The sequence below is a fragment of the Sinohyriopsis cumingii genome, chromosome 8 (assembly GCF_028554795.1).
Source record: "Sinohyriopsis cumingii isolate HCF-2022 chromosome 8, ASM2855479v2, whole genome shotgun sequence".
Classification (NCBI taxonomy): domain Eukaryota; kingdom Metazoa; phylum Mollusca; class Bivalvia; order Unionida; family Unionidae; genus Sinohyriopsis; species Sinohyriopsis cumingii.
In genome coordinates, this window is record NC_142968.1 from 30,352,983 (window position 1) to 30,372,381 (window position 19,399).

General features: G+C 33.7%; 1 protein-coding gene and 1 long non-coding RNA gene across 3 annotated transcripts in view; one reads left to right on the forward strand and one right to left on the reverse strand.

Moving 5' to 3' along the window:
- Positions 1 to 12,908, reverse strand: part of LOC149793221 (ubiquitin carboxyl-terminal hydrolase 8-like) — an 89,598-nt gene extending 76,690 nt beyond the window's left edge. For both annotated transcript variants that reach the window (XM_089967189.1, XM_089967188.1), the window contains exons 1-4: positions 12,823 to 12,908; positions 10,542 to 10,673; positions 4,777 to 4,921; positions 1,982 to 2,067 (exon numbers count right to left, since the gene is read on the reverse strand). In XM_089967189.1, the coding sequence (XP_089823315.1) occupies positions 1,982 to 2,067; positions 4,777 to 4,921; positions 10,542 to 10,651 (341 nt within the window). In that variant the 5' untranslated portion in view covers positions 10,652 to 10,673; positions 12,823 to 12,908. The remainder of the gene's footprint in view (positions 1 to 1,981; positions 2,068 to 4,776; positions 4,922 to 10,541; positions 10,674 to 12,822) is intronic.
- Positions 12,909 to 13,131: 223 nt separating this feature from the next.
- On the forward strand, positions 13,132 to 17,168 carry LOC149793222 (uncharacterized). The gene is made up of 2 exons (XR_016422539.1): positions 13,132 to 13,380; positions 16,168 to 17,168. It is a non-coding gene; the product is annotated as an uncharacterized LOC149793222 (long non-coding RNA).
- Positions 17,169 to 19,399: the final 2,231 nt, after the last annotated feature.

A 19,399-nucleotide genomic window follows, 5' to 3' on the forward strand; every position in this document is an offset into this window, starting at 1 on the left:
CATGATATCTCTTAATAGAAGACCTTTAAAGCAATTCCACTGTTTACACATCATTATTGGGTAGGGATCTCAACAGTTTCTGAGTAATGACAAATCTACATTCCCCAGGTGGGTAGATCAAAATTCCAAGACCTATCTGTGCATATCAAGACTCCAACATCAATCATATCCCAAGGTTCCTAGTCTCCAACAGTGTAGTTGGAGTTTTGCTACAATTGAAATAACTACATGCTTCTTACAGAACCAGAAGTCTGTAGCCATGCAGTATAACCGCCCCTCTTTACTTAGTTATCACTGCACCTCCCACAATTATATATATACATGTGTCCCAAGCACCAAGACCACACCACTTGGCAGAAGAGCCTAATCCCCAAACCACCTGTTCATATCCATGTACAAGCCCTTATAATATCCCATAGTTTCTTTCATAGTGCAACTTTATGCAGCACATGCACACACATATCATAATCCCCAAATTTTTCTCCAACAATCATGCATATAATTGTACAAATACAAACATGTACATCAGAAGTGCTGCCCCCAAGGGGATATATACAAATTAGTAAAACGATGTATCTACAGGCCAGCCCCAAACACATCCAAAGGTTTCCAGACTACATCTAAAATAATATGGGAGTTGTTGCATAACATTATGTATACATAAGATGGGCATGATCACATAATCCCTGCCTTTTCTTAGAAAAGCAATGGGTAGTGAATGTCCAGAAAGCTATACAAAGCCAAATTTCTCCTTATGGCTAAGCATTAACATTGCATTTTTGCTAATATATTGATGTGATCTTCCTAAAAACTGTGCAAATCTGCTGTAAAAGTTGTTAGTACACTACACTGCATGCCAAAATAGTCCACAAAATGAAAAATTTCTAAAAATCTGAAAATGTGCTCTAATGGAATGAAAATCTAATTAGATGATCTGTATAATTAAAAATTATGCATCCAAATATTCACTCTAAATTGCATTTGTTTTGCAAACATGATAGCAAATTTCATTTGTCTTTATTCTGTTTCTTTTTAACCTGATCATACTAACAAAGTTTTCATCAAAAATTGTCCAAGGACTTTTAACTAATGCAAAATGCATTTGGCCACCATCTCCAGTATACCCATGCTTTCCACTACACATTCCAACCACCCTAACTGCCTCCCTGCCATTCTCATGATCAGCCACATCAAAACATGTGACCACTAGGTTATGATGTGTATGACCCATCTTCTCAGAATCTGGCAATTGATGGCATATAAAAAGTTTGATTAGAAAATATTTGAAAATGTCACTGTAATTGCAATTATTGTATATTTGACCTCTGACCTACTTCCACAAACCCTTATGGCAGAAGCTATGATAACACTATCCTAGATGGTGGCCACAAGGGCAATATAACCACAAAGCTGTGATTTTGCAAAATTCCAATCGGTGCCTTAGGAGATGCAGTAATAGATTGACAAAGAGATGGATGGGTAAAGGGTATAGCAATATTCCAAACACTTTTTAAAAAAGGAAGGAAATTAAAATGTATTGAAACTTTTAAAAATTGCTATACTTGCTGAAAACCTAGTCAGGTCATCTATATATGAATATAAATCTGCCTACCAAATTGTATTTGTCTCCTTTGTGTGCCATTTTACTTACTTGTGCTGACAATGTTTTAGTAAAATAAGAAGCCATAGTCCATCCAAATTTTGAACTTTTTTTGTAAACTGCACTAATGGTCTTATTCATGACCATAACGATGTGTGAAATTTCAGGGTTCAAAGTTTAATATTTTTTGTGTTATGGTGTCAAAATAAATTCAAGATGGACATATAATGTACAACAAACAAATCTCTTTCAATGGCACTGTGGGATTATCACATTGACACAACACTGATTGCAAAGTAGGCAGATGGGAGGATATAATTACAAAACAAAAGAACTAAATTTCTTTTTCAAAGCAAATGATAAATCTGCAAGTACATGTACCTTTGTTTTAGGCTTTCAGACAATCCCTCAGCTTTAGTGATGGCGTTTAACTGGTTTTTCTGACCCAAAAGACTGTCATAATATTCCTGAAATAAGATAGAATATTTGGTGAAATAAATAAAAGATACTGATTTAAAGTGTGAATGTGTGTGTGATTTGGGTTTTAAATGTAGCTTTAACAACTTTTCGGTCATATCGCAATGAAGTCTGCAGTATGGCAGTTTATTGTGATATCTAGCATGGGGGCATCATGCCACAGACATGAAGCATGATGTCCCACCCAGTCACATTATCCTGATACCAGGCCGAACAGTCCCAACACTAACCTCTTGATGCTGAGCGAAAGCGAGGCAGCTGTTAGTACCATTTGTATAAGTCTTTGGTATGACTTGGCTGGGGTTTGAACCCACAACCTCTCGCATCTGAGGTGGATGCTCTAACCACTAGGCCACTGGAACAGTACTAATTTAAATTATCCTAATTTAAAGTAAGTATAGTATGTTTAATTCATTTAATTATGTAGCTATTAATTCCAAAGGCTTTGCAATATGTGTATTGTAAATTATGTTTCTCTAAGGATATTTACCTGGTCACATTAGGAATTTAACTCTTGCTAAATCACAAATCTAGCCATCCCAGAAAGATGAAAAAATCTGTCTTTTCAATCAGACTAAAGTAGCTATACCTATAAAAAAGATATTATATTACTTCCCCTGCTCCCTGCTTCTACCAGGTTGCTTTCTGTATATCACATGTTTAGCAGTTTAACCCTGTGTAATAAATATATCAATGTGATTACTTTTATTTGTGGGCAATCATGAGAGGGCTTATATAAAATGTGATCAGATACGTATTCTCAGGATTTCAATTTATGATACAAATATAATTCCTCCATTATTTACATTACCCATTCACAAGGCTTGTAAAGGCAGCTCTTATCTCTTATGCAGATATCTTGTTTGCAAAGGTCATTCATTACCATAGAACTGTCAGATGTTATAAGGGCAACCTTTCAGCAAAGTCGATTCTGTCATGAATGGAAGTTTGGCTAAGAGCCTCATTTCCAGGATACAGTGATGTATCCTGTCCTCCCATCCCAAGTTTCAGCCGACTTAAGAGAAGTAAGATAACACACAGGGACTTCAACCCTGTGTGCTGGTATCCATATATATAACAACCAGTTGAAGATTTTTCCAGAGGAAATTCCTGCCGATAGCAAAAATCCTAATTCTGCCAATAATGCAGGAAGTGTCTTATCTTGGTTGACAACTGAATACAATTAATTAAACAACCAGAAATGAGTTAAAAGAGTCATTTGCAAAGGGAACATGAACAACCAGCCTAGATTACAGCCACATTGAAACATTCAAGGAGATGTCAGAAATCTCTTGCAGAAATCCAAGTCTTCTCAGAAATCAATTTGGTGAATTCAACAATTTGCACAACATACAAGGAAGAAAGATGCACTAAAGAGTAGAGTAAATAAATTCCATTTCTAAATGGACTGGTCAGCTGGCTGGACAGGGTGGTCAGAAAGTAGGGCAGCAGAAGACATAAACTAAGGATGTGACTGACATGAAAGGTCATTTGGAGTCCCAAAATATCAAGACAGGCTGACATTCTCATCCTACTCTCATGTGTGTGTTTGTGTCTGTGTGTGGTGGAAATGGGTGAAATAAAAAATCCCCCACATCCAACATCTGTGACACATGGTTTCTTGAATATTTCTGTGTATCAGACGCTGAAGCAATTGACAAAGAAGCATAAGATGATCTATTTACTGACTGACATTGTTTTCTTGGGCACTGATGAAGAGCACATGGTTGATAAACATGGATAGAAAATGCAAAGGCAAGATGAAATCTTCAGCAGAAACACTACTGCATTTATCCAAAGTAACATAAAAAGAGGCAAAAAGGTAGATTCAAAATGCTCAAAATGAAATCTAGCAAGCAATGGTTGTAATTCAACTCCTGGTATGGAAGTCCCACTGTGGGCATGTTTTTTTTTTTCCATTTCTGAAATGGACACTGATTAAAGAAGTTCTTATTCAGAAACAAATGTTGAATGGATAAATGGATAATCAGAGAGACCCAATTTAATGTTCCTAACTTCTACAAGAGTGTGTGGAGGGGGGCAATAAACATAGTTACTGCGCTGAAAAGGAAAGTGGGATATACCGACAGTGGGCTAGTCATGCCCACTTTAGCATCCTCCAATTTTTACTAAAAGCAGGGGACCAAAACTGTGATAAGCACAACCTCTCACTGCAGACAACCCACCCAATACTTGAGACCACTCCCAAATAATACCTTTTATGTCAGTTTCACTGGATCAGTTACATGGAAGCTCTAAAACTACCATATAAGAAAGCTGTGTATTTTGGGTCTAAAAATGAACTCAAACGTAAGAAAGCTGTGTATTTTGGGTCTGCAAATGAACTAAAATGTAAGAAATCTGTGTATTTTGGGTCTAAAAATAAACTCAAATGTAAGAAAGCTGTGTATTTTGGGTCTAAAAATTAACTCAAAAGTAAGAAAACTATTTTGGGTCAGTACAAATGAACTAAAATGTAAGAATGCTGTGTATTTTAGGTCTAAAAATAAACTAAAAGGTAAGAAAGATGTGTATTTTGGGGTTTAATGAATATTATTCATATAAACTGGTGCAAATCCTACTGTATAATCATTTTTTATTCAAGCATGATGTGCCTGCATTCTTATCTAATGAGAAATAAATACTTAAAACACCAAGAAATTAATAATTATATTTCTTATAATTATTGAATATCATACCTTTTGTTTCTTGTAATCTGCAGTTTTCTTGATGAAAGAGACAACATTGAAATACTTCATGTAGAGAACATAGGCCCTTTCTTCATCTGACATTCTCTCACTGTGTTCTGCTTCCTTCAACATTTTCTCTGCTGTCTTGACAAGGCTGAACAGATAAAATGTTTTCTAACAGACCTGGGGTTCTAATGCTTTAATACAATGGGAAGGGATTTTTCTCTCTTACTTTATGCATGAAATATGCCATTGATTTCAGTGATTATATACCACTTAAAAAGTGGAATTTCAACATAAAAAAGTGAAAGCTTACATGTACTATGCCCAACATTTAGTTTATTTTTTCGTTTTTGTCAGTGTTCGTAATTTTATTATTTCTCAATAAAAGAAACTATTTAAAGTTGAACAAGAAGTTTAAAAATATTTTACTACTAAATTGCCGATGCACAATAAACATGATTACATTAATTTATTATATATAACAATACCATGATCATGCGTACTAATGGGATTTTGTTACTTTAAATGCATATTTGAACTGCTTAATGTACCTGGGACATAATGAGAAGATCATCTTTGAAAACAAATTTAAATGTCACATCTAAATCCTGGACTAAACTGAATAACATTTCACATGGTCCAAATCAGCTTGGAAGTTTGGGGAATCAGCAAGATATATGGGCCGAATCAGTCAGCGATTTGTACTGAATCAGCCTGGTCTAATTTGGGAGTAATTACCACATTAATGAATAATGTTAGCATAATAGATTTATCAATCAAGAAAGTTACTGAAATCAAATGTGCATAATAAATTGATGTTGGAAATATTGAATGAAAAAGCATAAACATTTCTTTAATGTTATTTCATTGGTAGATAATTTCTTACTTTTCAAAGATGGAGAAAAAAAAAAGAAGAGTAAAATAATTGAGGATTGTTCCAGAACTGCTATTATTCACACAATTTACAGCTGCGCATTGAACCATCTTGTTTCCACTTTACACTTTACTGCACAAATTGAATACAACTCTTATACATTAATTGTCTCAAATGATGTCACATCCTGTTTGTATGGAAGGGAGCTAACACATTCGGGGTAGGTTCTTTCCGTTTGATCTCGGAATACAGGACAATATTTTGTATGAAATGTTTGTGCAAAGACAATAAATGCAAAGAAAAGAACAGTCGGGATAGATTATATACACAAACATGTAAATATCCTTCTATTTACAATAAAATTGTGCAGGTCAGGGGTTTTGTCCCCTTTAACCCTTTACCTCATAGAGCATAGTTACAAAGTGCAGCGTGCTATAAATATAACACATGTTACCTAGTTGACTCCATACACATAGGCCTGCCTGTGAACTGTTAAGCAATGTAGTGTATGTTACGTTTAACAGCAATTTTAACCATTTTACATTTTTGGTACACATCTATTATGTGTGGAAAAATTAAGAGTAAAGTCCGATTGTTATAGCTGTGTAATTATTTTTCATGGAAGAATTTTTTATGTGCTTTAAAATCTTGAGAGAACTCGTTCACCATAATGTCAGTGAGGCCGCATGACCAACCCTAGTTGCCATTTCTCATACTCGAAATTTACAAGTTTTTCGTCTGCGTCTACATCACTAAGTCATCTGAATTTGATAATTTTTTAAACTAATTGCTGCCTACATCAATATCAGACTCTTTACCTAAGCTACTGAACCTTTCATAGTCGTGATTTTAATCGTGAAAACTTTGTAAGTACTGAATGAAATCTGCGACCGCCATTTTGGAGAGTGGAGATTACAACCCAGTTACTTTAAATAGCAGATATTGACCAGTGCATAAACAGTGACCACGTGATCTGACGTAATTGTCATTTGCAGAAATGAATGTAGTATCTAAGGGGGGGGGGGGGTCCCCGAAGGTGGCGCTATGAAAACCAGCTCAAAATGGCTTATGTTTACAGCAGATGTCAAAAGGCGCTTCCATGCGAATGGAGTAGAGGTGTTCATAGACGCTTGCATGAGGTAAAGGGATAAGTGCCCACCTTGTTTTGATACTGAACTAGCGGAAGCATTTGTTGTATTTTTGCACTAAATAAAAAGCGGGCCTCCTTTTCTATTATCACTCTAATTACGTCTTTTAAATCAAACAAAGGAGGTGGAATAAGAAAGTGTTAAAATCCTACATGCTTAAGAACCAGTGGCTCTGGTCGTATGTCAGATAACTCATTTCAGTGAAACAAACAAAAACTGTTATAAATTTTATTGTGTAGATAATCTAATTAAACTACTTTAAATTAACTTACTCAATCATAACTGTGATTAAAGATAGCAAGGCAACCAAGCCAAATGAGTACTTCATAAAATAAAGAGCTTTGTTTCACAGATACAGACTATTTTGGGAAAAACACGTTTCAGAGAATTCCTGAATTCGTACATAGAGATATCATCAAGGATGATACGAAGTTTCACTACTTGCACTGAAATCACCGCATCAATATTTTACTAGTTGAAAAATATAAAAATTGAGTTTTGATGTAAACGATTGTCTCACGAAATAAATGTGTGTTTTTGATAAAAAGGAATCTTGTTTGGTAGTGTATCAACAGTGAGTCTGGTTACCTGCTTTGTACACTCCTAGTTTCGCAAAATACTATTACACATCACTCCAGGAACCAGATTAATCAACAAAACAAAACGCCGTGACATAATACATGAATGTTTTCATGTACTGGTTAATGAAACCAGTTGGAATCAAGTTAATGACTTTTCAGATGTTGGACATTTTGAAAATAAATGTAATTTATAGAGAATAATGAACAACTTCATCAGAAAAAGCGACTACAAATTGAGGATTCTGTCATTAAACAGCCCAGTGCCCCCCCCAACTCCACAGTTTTCTGGACATTTAGCGGGGTTTTCTGGAGATCCCTTGGTAACTTGCGCCCTCGCTTATAGTGCGGTGTGTGTTTATGGACCCCAATGTGCATGTGTTATCTAGGGAGAGTTGAATATATATATATATATATATATATATATATATATATATATATATATATATATATATATATATATATATATATGGGGGGGAAAGATGAATTTTTATCTTTTAGAAGGGCTGGATTCATGAGGTGGCAGGCTATTATTCCTAATGAAATGTGACTGGGGAACATATTTGACTGAGAAACTAATGTTGCATCACAAAGAAAGTTTCTAACAATATTCATAGTTGCCCATGTTACTTCATTCTGAAACAGCAGATAACAACCAAATGATTTCCATATGAATGAAAATAGTTCCTGATTTTTAGTTCAACAAAATATGCACACTGATTTGATCTTTGTCCTAAAATGTTAGCAATATCATTGAAACTATCCAACTGATCCTGTGACTGGAATAACAAGCACACCAAAGAACCAATCTTACTTACTATATGAAACATTAACGTTAGCATATGAAAAATGTAGTCATTATCTTGTTGGATATGTAACAGGATGCCATATTTGCTTCTTCAGTAAAGGTTATGGCACACATTAGACAATTCTCCAAATCAAAAATCATCAACTTAGAGATGTAAGTTGACAGAATATTTATACTCCCTTGTTTTACCATTTTATTAGTTAATATTCATTATCTAAGTAATTAAAAATTTCACTGATACTTCCATTGCAAGGATTTCTGTTTCAAAGCAGAACAGGAAGCACTGATTTTCTCATAACATCATTTCTCTTATACAAATAATGTAAGCTTGGTCATTTGTAACCATTTTCTGTGCTTCTTACCAGTGTATACCCTAGGGATAGAAGACAGAGAGTAAAAAATCCCCTTGATGTCAGAACCGCATGGAGGTCAGACTGAGAAAAACAAGACTTGGTATAAAATTAAAAATTTGGGGGTCTCCAATATATAAACAAGGGTCAATGGAAACACTGTTGTATTACAGATAAGTCACTGTCACAAGTTTTGTTTTTGATGAAATGTGCTGCCAAACCCAGTTACACTTTGTCATTTGTTGGATTAGGAGCAGCACGGTACATGTCACATCACAGCTATCCAATATGCTCTTATCAGGATGTTTTTAATCATACTGATTGCATGCGAGAACTCTTTTTTTGTTGTTGAAAGAATTAGTAGTACAGTCCTACCCGTTTATGTCGACATCCTCGGGCCCGAAGAAATATTGTCGACATAGGCAGATGTCGAGATAAGTGTTGGGGGGGGGTCTAAAAAAAAGATGCTAGTTAAATTCGTCAGTAACGCATGACCTGTCGTCAGTAAGTAGCATTTACACTTTGAGAAAGCAAACAATGGAAATTTTGAGTACATGAAGACAACACCAGAGTGAAATACACTTGAATATTGACAAATTACATTTTGGTTACCTTTGTGTAACAAAATCCACAACAAAGTATTGCATTGGTCACATCCTGATATGAAAAATATTCACTACGATATTCAGTTCAGTGTCGATATTCAATGTATGCATTAGCACATGGTTGCATAGTTATTTACATGCTTCAAGTACATGTACTTAAATTGGCCTAGATTTTGGTCAGTCTGTTACCTTCTTATTGAGGCTAGCAAGGGGATGGGGCTATTCACAGGGGAATGAAAACATGTCAAGTTGGTTTAAACTGTACATGTATTTAGTTACTGAAGTCATCATGAAAAGTACATAAAAGCGAGCAAGAGATATGCGGCTGATATGATTAATGAAGGCATAATATTGTATACATTGACAAATGCTAAATAAGTTGAAAAGGAAACTTTCACAGCACAATAAACTTGTTTTAATCACCGATCACATTGGAAAATGCAAGAATCGATCAGATTTCATTGCTTTTATTTAAGTCGCTGCGAGAGGCCAACTTTATTGAACCAAAGAAAAGCCTGTTTTTTTTATCCGACTGCGACATTAAAGCCTGGTGGCAAGATCAACTAATTGCTGAATAAAGTACAGGTCGGAACTGGCTGCTCGCTGACATAAAAGATTAGGTGGGGAAACTTAAAGCCTTGCGGCAAGATCAACTAATTGTTGAACAAAGTATGGGTTGGAACTGGCAGCTTGTTGACAAAAATGATTAGAAAACAAAGGATTTGTTCAAGCTGGGACCAAGGGCTTCTGTCGACATGTACATTTATTTTTTATCTCGCTGTCGACATAAGCATGACAATTTTGGTAGTAATAGTAGACCAAGGGACCAGGACTTTGCTTTTTTGTTGAAATAGGTGGTTTGTCGACATAAGTGCTGTCGATATAAGTGTGTAGGACTGTATAAAATTATTCTTGATCCAATAATCAATGAGTTAAGTTGAAAATGTAACAAGTATATAAAAATGGACACAAACTTAAACTGATAATCCAAAATGTACATAGGATGGAAAATCTCAAGTTATTGAAAATTGGCTGCCTCACTCACCTCATTTCCACATGAATTTCAAACAAACGTGATGTGTATTATAGGCAATCAAGACAGAACGTACATGTTTCAAATTTTTTTATGCAAGAAGTTTTCATTGTATGTTTTTTTTTGTGGAAAATAATGGATAAACAAAACCATTTGTGCAATTGTTAGCCATCAACCAGGACAAGCCAGTTAATGAAAACTAAACATTTAATAAATAGAAATTTCCATATCTGATTTATAACTATTGCCTGATAAACATACAAGAGTTTGTCACATATTTTTTAATACTTGTAGCATCTGGACCCATTCTTGTGTGTTGCACATTAAATATGTATTAGATTTAAATCTCTGAATGAAAACATAACTTATACTTACACTTTAGCACTTGTGCTGCTCATTTTTGGAGGCAGTTCAGACATAGTGTTTAACTGACCAAGGCTTTTGGCCACATACAATTCCTTCTTGCTTTTTTCTGAGCTTGGCATTTTGATATACTGGTTAAATTCTCTGAAATATTGCAAAATGTCAAAGAAAAAATATACAAAAAACCAAATGACAACTGAAATACAAATAAAATCAAATAAACACAAGCTATTCAATACTAGGATCGCTGCATAAAGTACTACCTTTGGAGATGACAATATGGTCTATTTGTGTTTTTATTTCAGTTGTTTAACAGATATATTATAGTTAAATGAATGTAAATGTAGATTATAATTAAATGAATTAAATGTAATCATTAATAATTATAATAAAGTATGACCATAAAATGTACCATCTTCTGGCTTTGATATATGATAAAGTGAAACAAAAAATTCACTCTGTTGTGTACAACTGTCAAGATGACCATGAAGTTTTATGAAACATCATTCTTGAAAATGGGTTTAGATTGAAGTGATGAGGATGGTTATAGTGGTATAGTGGAATAGAAATCATTCACAAATAAAATAATTATAATGAAACCTGCTGATAATGGCTATATAATAGTTGACTGATGTGCCAGTTTTCATGATTGTAACACATGTCCTATTTGCACACAAACTATTTTGCATGAGCATCTACTAGCTGAATTGGTTATCACTTAAATGTGAAGTAGCCTGACAGTACTTGAGACAAAACCTGGGGATCCCCGAGTGGGACTACCACTGAAATGTACTTTGTGTGCAGCGGTCTATTTGTCAGTTCAAAGTAGCTTCTCTTGGCCATTTATTTTACACTAATCCAATGATAAGCTATCATATCATTTCTTTGTGAATGTCAGAAATAGCTGTTCCTTGAAAAAATGTTATAAACTTAAGAATAAATGTTATGAAACAACAAGTAAAACAATAATAAATGACATTTTATCGAATATCAGAATCTGAATCTGAATGTATACAGTGCAGGGCCAGTTATGGCATAAATTTGCACCAGATGAGAGAGCCAGCTAGAAAGTTAGTAGTATTGTTCAAGACCTGTCTTGAAGCTCTCCACCAATTGCGCGCACACGTCACTCAGATGATTCCAGTCCAAAAGTGTTTCCAGGAAGAAAAAATTTCCAAACTGTTATGTTCTGCATTGCTCAACTACAAAACATCTACTATTATTTGATACTAGTTTTTCTATAATGTTCATACTTTCACAATTTTGAAAAGATTTGGCTTTAATCTTGAGTTTTTGTCTTAATGGTTTCAAAAATATATTTGGTGAGAAAGCCGGCACTAACCCCTCGACTACTTTATAGTGATATGTCAAATGAATCCTATTATAGTTTAAGTCACACAGGTCATGTAGGCATTCAACACCGACTATTTCAGTAATGGGTGTCATTTTTCAAATCTGATTCTACATACCTTTAAGTGGCAAGTATTCATATCATTTGGATTCATATACATCCATATTCCTTTGGATGGTCATTGTTTAGATAGAGGTGCATATGGCAAAATCAATGTTAAAGTACGCAGACATTTTTGGACGAAATGAACCTAAAGGTGTGATCCAGTACAATCCGGATTGACTTTGAGCACTGTGACGTCACAATGAAAGATACGCATATTGATAAACAAATTTGTACTGCCCTCGACTGTGACGATTCCACTTGACGCGCTCTTATTTTGACCTAAGTTTTGTATATGGCCACCATTGTAAAAGTCCATAGCGATAGAGAATTTTCGTCTGGAAGCTTCTTGGTGACAGTTAAGGTGCAGAGCATTCAATAATCAACAGTGAATAGACTTTGGTTAAAGAAAATTAGTGTTCAATTTTAAAAGAACAATTCATATTTAATTTAAAATGAGTAAATGCGCATACATGACCCATATGACTTGGACTAGACGCCTGTCTTGGAGTGTTGGAATACGGACATATCTCTATAGGGGCAGTACATAAAAAAAAAATAAACAAAAATAGGCGACTTTTATTTTTCCTTGTCAAACGGAGGATCGCAATTAAAATCCGATTTAAAACAAACAGACAAAACTAAATATAAAATGGTATTACGAATGCCGACGTCAGAAAACGAACAGAAGTGTAGGAGGAAGATGTTTTGAAATAGTGAAAACAGGACATGCACTACGATATTCTTCATTTTAATATGTATATATTAAATTTTGAGATCTTGGCTTTATTTTCTAGCACGTATATGGATGATTTTATGTATCCTGAAACATATATTAACCTATGTTGCAAAATGTGGACTAATTCTTTCCAGATTCAAAATATTTGACAGACTTCACTACTTCCGCCATGTTTATAACGACGTACATCCATACTGGAACAAAATTAAAGCCGAATGAATAATTAGTGACAACATGAATTAATGTATAGTGCTTGTTTGTGAAGACAATTAATTTTTCCTAAACTTTTAAAATAAATACGTTATATATAAATTTTGAACAAGCTGATTTTTTTAAAACAATTTAATATCACAATTGAATATTTCGTTTTCTATAATTTTCATCATATGGCTACAATCAAAATCTGCGAGGCGAATCTGGGGTCCGTTTCACTAAAGTGCGTAAGCTGTGCATATGGTACGTCTGGCATAAGTTACGCAAACGACCTTGCTTAACATTAGATGATGAACATAGCATTTACCAATTATCATGGCGATGCATTAAGGAAAATGTGAAACTAACTGCATTCACAAGACGTGGTCATACACCGAAGTCAGTAACTCAGATAAAATTTGCAGGAGGCAACTGGCACATAGACATTACTGACATAAACAGGCTTGGTTGAGTATTTTATGTCACATATTGTTTGAGTATGTTTGATATATGCATTTTGTTTTAAACAACATACCTATATTGCAATACATTAATAAACTTTGACCTGGATGCATGTTCAGTATTGTCCATGACATATTGTTAGATGTCATATAACCAAAGAAACCTATGTAATTATTGATTATTTATATGGAAATATTAATTTCATTAATTTCGTCTAAAAACAATTAAAATATACATATAAACTGACAATAATGAATTACCTTTTTACCAAGAGCATATTCTCAGTACCTATTATATATATATATATATATATATATATATATATATATATATATGGAGACATGAACCAACGTGCATGGGTAAATGGAACCCATTGCCTTGCCTGCACAAACCAATCCATATTCCATGCACTTTCTGTTCTGTCTGGTGTGTATTTGTAATTTTCTCTCTCTCTCTCTCTCTCTCTCTCTCTCTCTCTCTCTATATATATATATATATATATATATATATATATAGGGGCCCTGAGTAGTCTAAAGTACTCTCTTTTATGGATCACTGCCATCTTACCTCTGCCTGCATGGGTTCGAGTCTCGGATTCAGCTAATGTGGGTATGTGAGAAAGCTTGCCATTAGCTTCTCGTGGGTCGGTGGTTCTTTCCGGGGTTTTCCTGAGTTCTTCCTCCACCATTAATACTGGCCACCATGTATAGCCTATCATGTGCTGAAAAATGGTGCTAAAACCCTACAACAACAGCAACAATATATATATATATATATATATATATATATATATATATATATATATATATATATATATATATATATATTAACATCTGGTGAATGATTGCATCTAATTTGTATAATTCTAATTCCTGGCTGTAATGTGTACAGAATATCTTTAGTTAAGTCTGGCCTACAAGACTTGAGCATAATACTGCATGGGATTTATAAATTGATGTTTATGTTTGTGTTGACGATTAGTAATAATAATCTCAATAATATGACTTCAAATTGTGCCTATGGCGTATTTTCTCAATGAATGATGGGATGTCGACATTTCAAGAAAAAATATGTGGCTTCATTTGGTTGTGTTTGGTCACTTTATTCATTTATAGCTTTGATAATTCAATATTTTGTTAAGTTTTCTAAAACTTGTTGGTTTTGCTTCTTGTTTGTTGCTTAACTTTGTGACCATAGAGTCGTAACAATATATATATATATATATATATATATATATATATATATATATATATATATATATATATGTATACATATATATGCTTCATATTTATCAACTTAGTTTGAAAATGGCCTGGTTCTGTGCATGATTTATTTTTTGATGATAAAGAATTCTGGTTTGAGTGAACACGTGGAGAACCATGGAAATGAGCGGCTTGTTGGGGATTCAGGGTATGCACAATGACCTTGGCTAATTACTCCCATGATCAAACTCAGGTCAGTTTTAGAACAGTGGTATACTTATGTCTGCTCAAAAACTAGAGTCGCTGTGGAGCAGGCATTTGGAGCATGCAAATCAAGATTTAGGTACAGGTTATTGTATTCACCTATATTAGTAACTGTTGTTATGAAATACATGAAATAATACACCTCAATGTCAGAAAGAAATCACTGAATTTCATTTCAGTATATTATTTGTCTTGTCATATTATGCACTGAATGAGTAGAAGAACAAGGTGACCATCTATATGTGCATGTATTACAACATAATTCAATTTACACTTCACTTTTCATGGCCACACTTGTCATATTTGAAACTGAGTTTAATCCCACTGAATTAACTCAGAAATTTACAAAAGGTATCCATCTCGCTTGTTATCCACAAAAAGAATCATAAATTTGTATTAATGGTAATATTAATTGTACATGCATAGGTCGAACCACTGTATGGCTCATTTTCTCTTTAAGACTTACAGTACTAATTCAGTTCCCATACTAAAGTCATGAAAAAACCATGATATTAAAAAATAAATAACTTAATTATTTTAGCAACAACAGCAAACATATTTATCAGGATAGACGCATCCTTGATGACAGCTTCTGTGTAGAGGAAACCATATGAACCACAGCATTTTTTGTATCTTGTGTTTGAAACATGCGCTTTTAGTTATGTGCTATAGAGTCAGATGCTGATTTCAGTAACATATTTTCCAAACTGAAGTCTGTAAAAGTACTGAAATTACATCAATAAATCATCGTCTCTGTTTCTTTTCATTAAAGCTATGGTTAGCTCCAAAAAGATTATGTTTACTCAATGTTTCCCTTTACCCTCATTTGTGCTTCAAGGACCCTCAAACTTTTAATTTGATCTCCAGTTTTGATACCAAAGTTTGGTTTTTACTCAGACTGACCACTAATTCTGACACCAAAGGATTATTGACTCTCAGTCTTTCACCCCTAGGGATACACTGTTACTACATTCTAACTTTCATTTTAAACCAATTCTGGACTGCCAAAACCATATATAATCTATTTTTATCATCACCCTTTTTAGACTGGTTTCTACTTTTTCATATCATTAGTAACACGAGTCATACAACTCCACTAAATGATTTTATTAAAGGTTTGTTTCAGGAGACTAATTTTAAAAGAATTGTACCTAAATTGTAAATAAACATTTTATTATTTCTGCAACAATATTTCATGCATATTCTAATTATAAGGTATAAGATTTTAAAGTATAACTGTAACTCATTTTGATTGAACAATGTCAAGTGAAATTTTGTTTTATCTTTATTCATATGAATTTATAGCTTTGTTTCTTGTATTTATAGGTGTATCCATAAAACAGGAGAGCACCTACCCATCCAGCCCCCCCCCCCACCTGTCACAGCTGTCCTCAAACTGCACAACAAGGCCATTGATGAAAAATTTTCTTATAGAATATGATAGTGATGACAATGAATACAATGATGATGAAGTGATATTTGATAGCCTTGTCAATGAAAGTGGAAAGATTATCAGACTTATGCTATTAAGACGATTTTGAAACGAGGTTTATAATTTGTGAACTACTTGCAAGGAAATGTTTAGTATAATAGTGGTAATAGAATAATGGTGATCACAGAGAAATAAAATGTACAAATTCTACACACAAATACACACAAATACACTTTATAATACACCTGATTTGCAGAAAGTAAGCACTGAATTTCATTTGACTAATTATATCTTACACAAAATATTTTGGGGGGGACACAGAGAAGTATTATGTTATGTCATTATACTTTCCTTTTTTCAGTTGGTACATTTTTCAAGAATTTAGAAATGTCTTCTTTGTAAGAGCAATTTCTCCACTTCAATCTCCATTAAAATGCCATGGTATGTACAAGTTGTCTGGGTATCTACACATGGTGCTAAATAATTTGATATTGATTGGTACAGTAATACTGAAGTGAAATAATTTTAGAAAAACTAATAACAAGATATTAATTCAAAATTATATTTATCTAAATAAATCAAAGCACAAATATTATGTTTATATTTGATATTGGCATAAATGATCCCAATTACATTGCTTATAACCTGGATGTTCATATAGAAAAGGTGCACAAATTTTTTTCAAATTATATATAGAATAAATTGTCTTTCATTTTGATATTATTAATACATTGCTAACTGCATTTACTTTCCACTGTTGTTAGTAGCCTATTATATTTCTTTGTTTATTGCTAGTTGTTAAGAATATCTTTTTACTTGTGTATATTTTGTCTGTAGTTTTCTCTGTAATTGTAGTGGTTTTGCTAGAATAAAGATTCTGATAGTTTGTCATAATTTCATTTCTCACTAAATTTTCCCCTAAGACTATATACTAGGCTGTGAATCTACCTCTGCTGTTGTGGTTGTCTTATAAGATGGTTTTGTCATCCGAGAAGCTGTCATTTGTGTCGGAAGTTTACATTACTAAGGACACCTTTCTTGTCTCCTATCTCTAAAGAGTCACAGGATTAAATGTTGTGGCAGGTGCGCAAGTTGCGATGATGTATCAGATTTATGTACACTTTCGAGAAACGCTCACTTTGAATAAGTTACGGCGTGCGTAACTTCCTACTTGGTGCATAAGTTATTCCAGTGTTAGTGAAATGATCCCGTGATCCATAGGAATAACCTGGAAGTTGCAATAGCCTGGTTATTATATTTGAAAAAGGAACTGGAACGAAAATACAGACAGTGCATGCATTACGGTGTAATTATTGGTGGCGGGTTGAACTTGCTTCATTAGGTTATTTCAAGAACAAATGATATTAAATACCTATGTTGTATAAAAAGTGGCACACATAAAAACATGGACGCACCCATCAATTATTGACACACCCATCAATTATTTTTAATTAACTGAAATTAATTTATTACATAAACTGTCTGATGTTAAAGGAAACCAATTGTATATTTCTAATGGGGAAAGGGTGTGCTATCAATCCGATTGAGTGTGCACTTCGGCTGCATTTGGAGTGTAAACAATATTCATTCAGGTACAATGTGCTGCTTTCTGTTATTGATACTCTGGATGTATTAATGATGATGAATACACGCAATGATGACATAAGATGCCAGAGAGAATTGTACTGATGAATTATACATTTTGAATTTAAACAGGATATTAGTTTTCTGAAACATGGTTTTGTGCACACACACACACACACGCGCACATGCACTCATTACCTATGTAAGGAATACCTTGTAAATCCGCATATATTAGGAGGTCCACTTCATTTTTTGTAGGCTTCCCTTATGGATTTTGTTTGCTGTTACACAAAAAAGGTTCTTGGGTAAACATTCTGTGCAAGATTATATGTATATTTGATTGATTTGTGTGTTTTTGCATTGGGATGATCACACAACTCCGTCAGTTACGTGCTCAAGAAGAATCCCAGTTAACATATTATAGTATACTGAACTAGAGTGGACTTTGCAGAATAACCTCCACCTCCAAGGCAGAATTTTAGAATTCTTTTGGTTTAGTAAATTGTATTTATTTTATTTACTTACACTTTAAAGGTTGAATAATGAAGTAAACTTATAAAAGTATTTTTTTTTTCCAAATTATTTTTTGACTTTGGTATAAGTTGTGCTGCCAACTATAACTGAACCGATGGTCCCTAAATATTTGATGTGCTTACAGAAGACAGTTTAAAAGATTGAGGTTCACAGGTAAATAAAAGACATTAAAACGAACACAACATTTAAATATACTTAATAATATAGATACTGGGGATTGTTTTCCCTTCAGGTTTTAGAAATCTGTAATAATTATAATAATAATAATAATAATAACAACAGCAACAATACTTTATATCATTCTACTGTAGCAGGAGAGCATTATGCAATTTCAGATTAATATATTTTCGTAAATTCACTTATCCAATTTATATGCCATTTACACTAATATTCTTGATGGATTCATTTAAGTTAAATTATGTCCTAATTTCTTTATTTATCTATGACTCTTTGTAAAGCACCTAATAAGCTTGCACAAATTTTAAACGGTTACAGAAATTATTCTTGAGTAGATAAATAATGTGGAAAACCTATTCTGTACTCCAAACATTAGGGTACATAAGAAAGAGAAAGAAAATAAGCTCTGCACCCCCTTCTTTTTGTACCTTCACAGCATGGTGTAAACTAGCATTCTTTGCCACTTCTATCGATTTTTTTGACATGCATATTTTGTATCTTACTAAATGTGTAGATATGCCAAGGGCTATGTCCCCCAAGAATGGTGATTGCTGAAACCATATTGGACACCTTAGGTCAACCTGCCACTGAGGGACACAAGCATGAATCACACATCAGATGCAACATCCCTTATTTTGTACTGTCTTAAGTTGTACAAGCTGACCATTATGCATTTTCTTCTGCGTCATTTTCATAAGCTGCTGATATGTGAATGGATAATACCAATGTTCAGTTGTGTTTGTAATCTGCATTGTTAAACTAGCATTGCTGTCGAGTTCCTGCTCCTGATGCTTAAATTACTTTCAAAATGAATATTGTGTTTGAAATAAT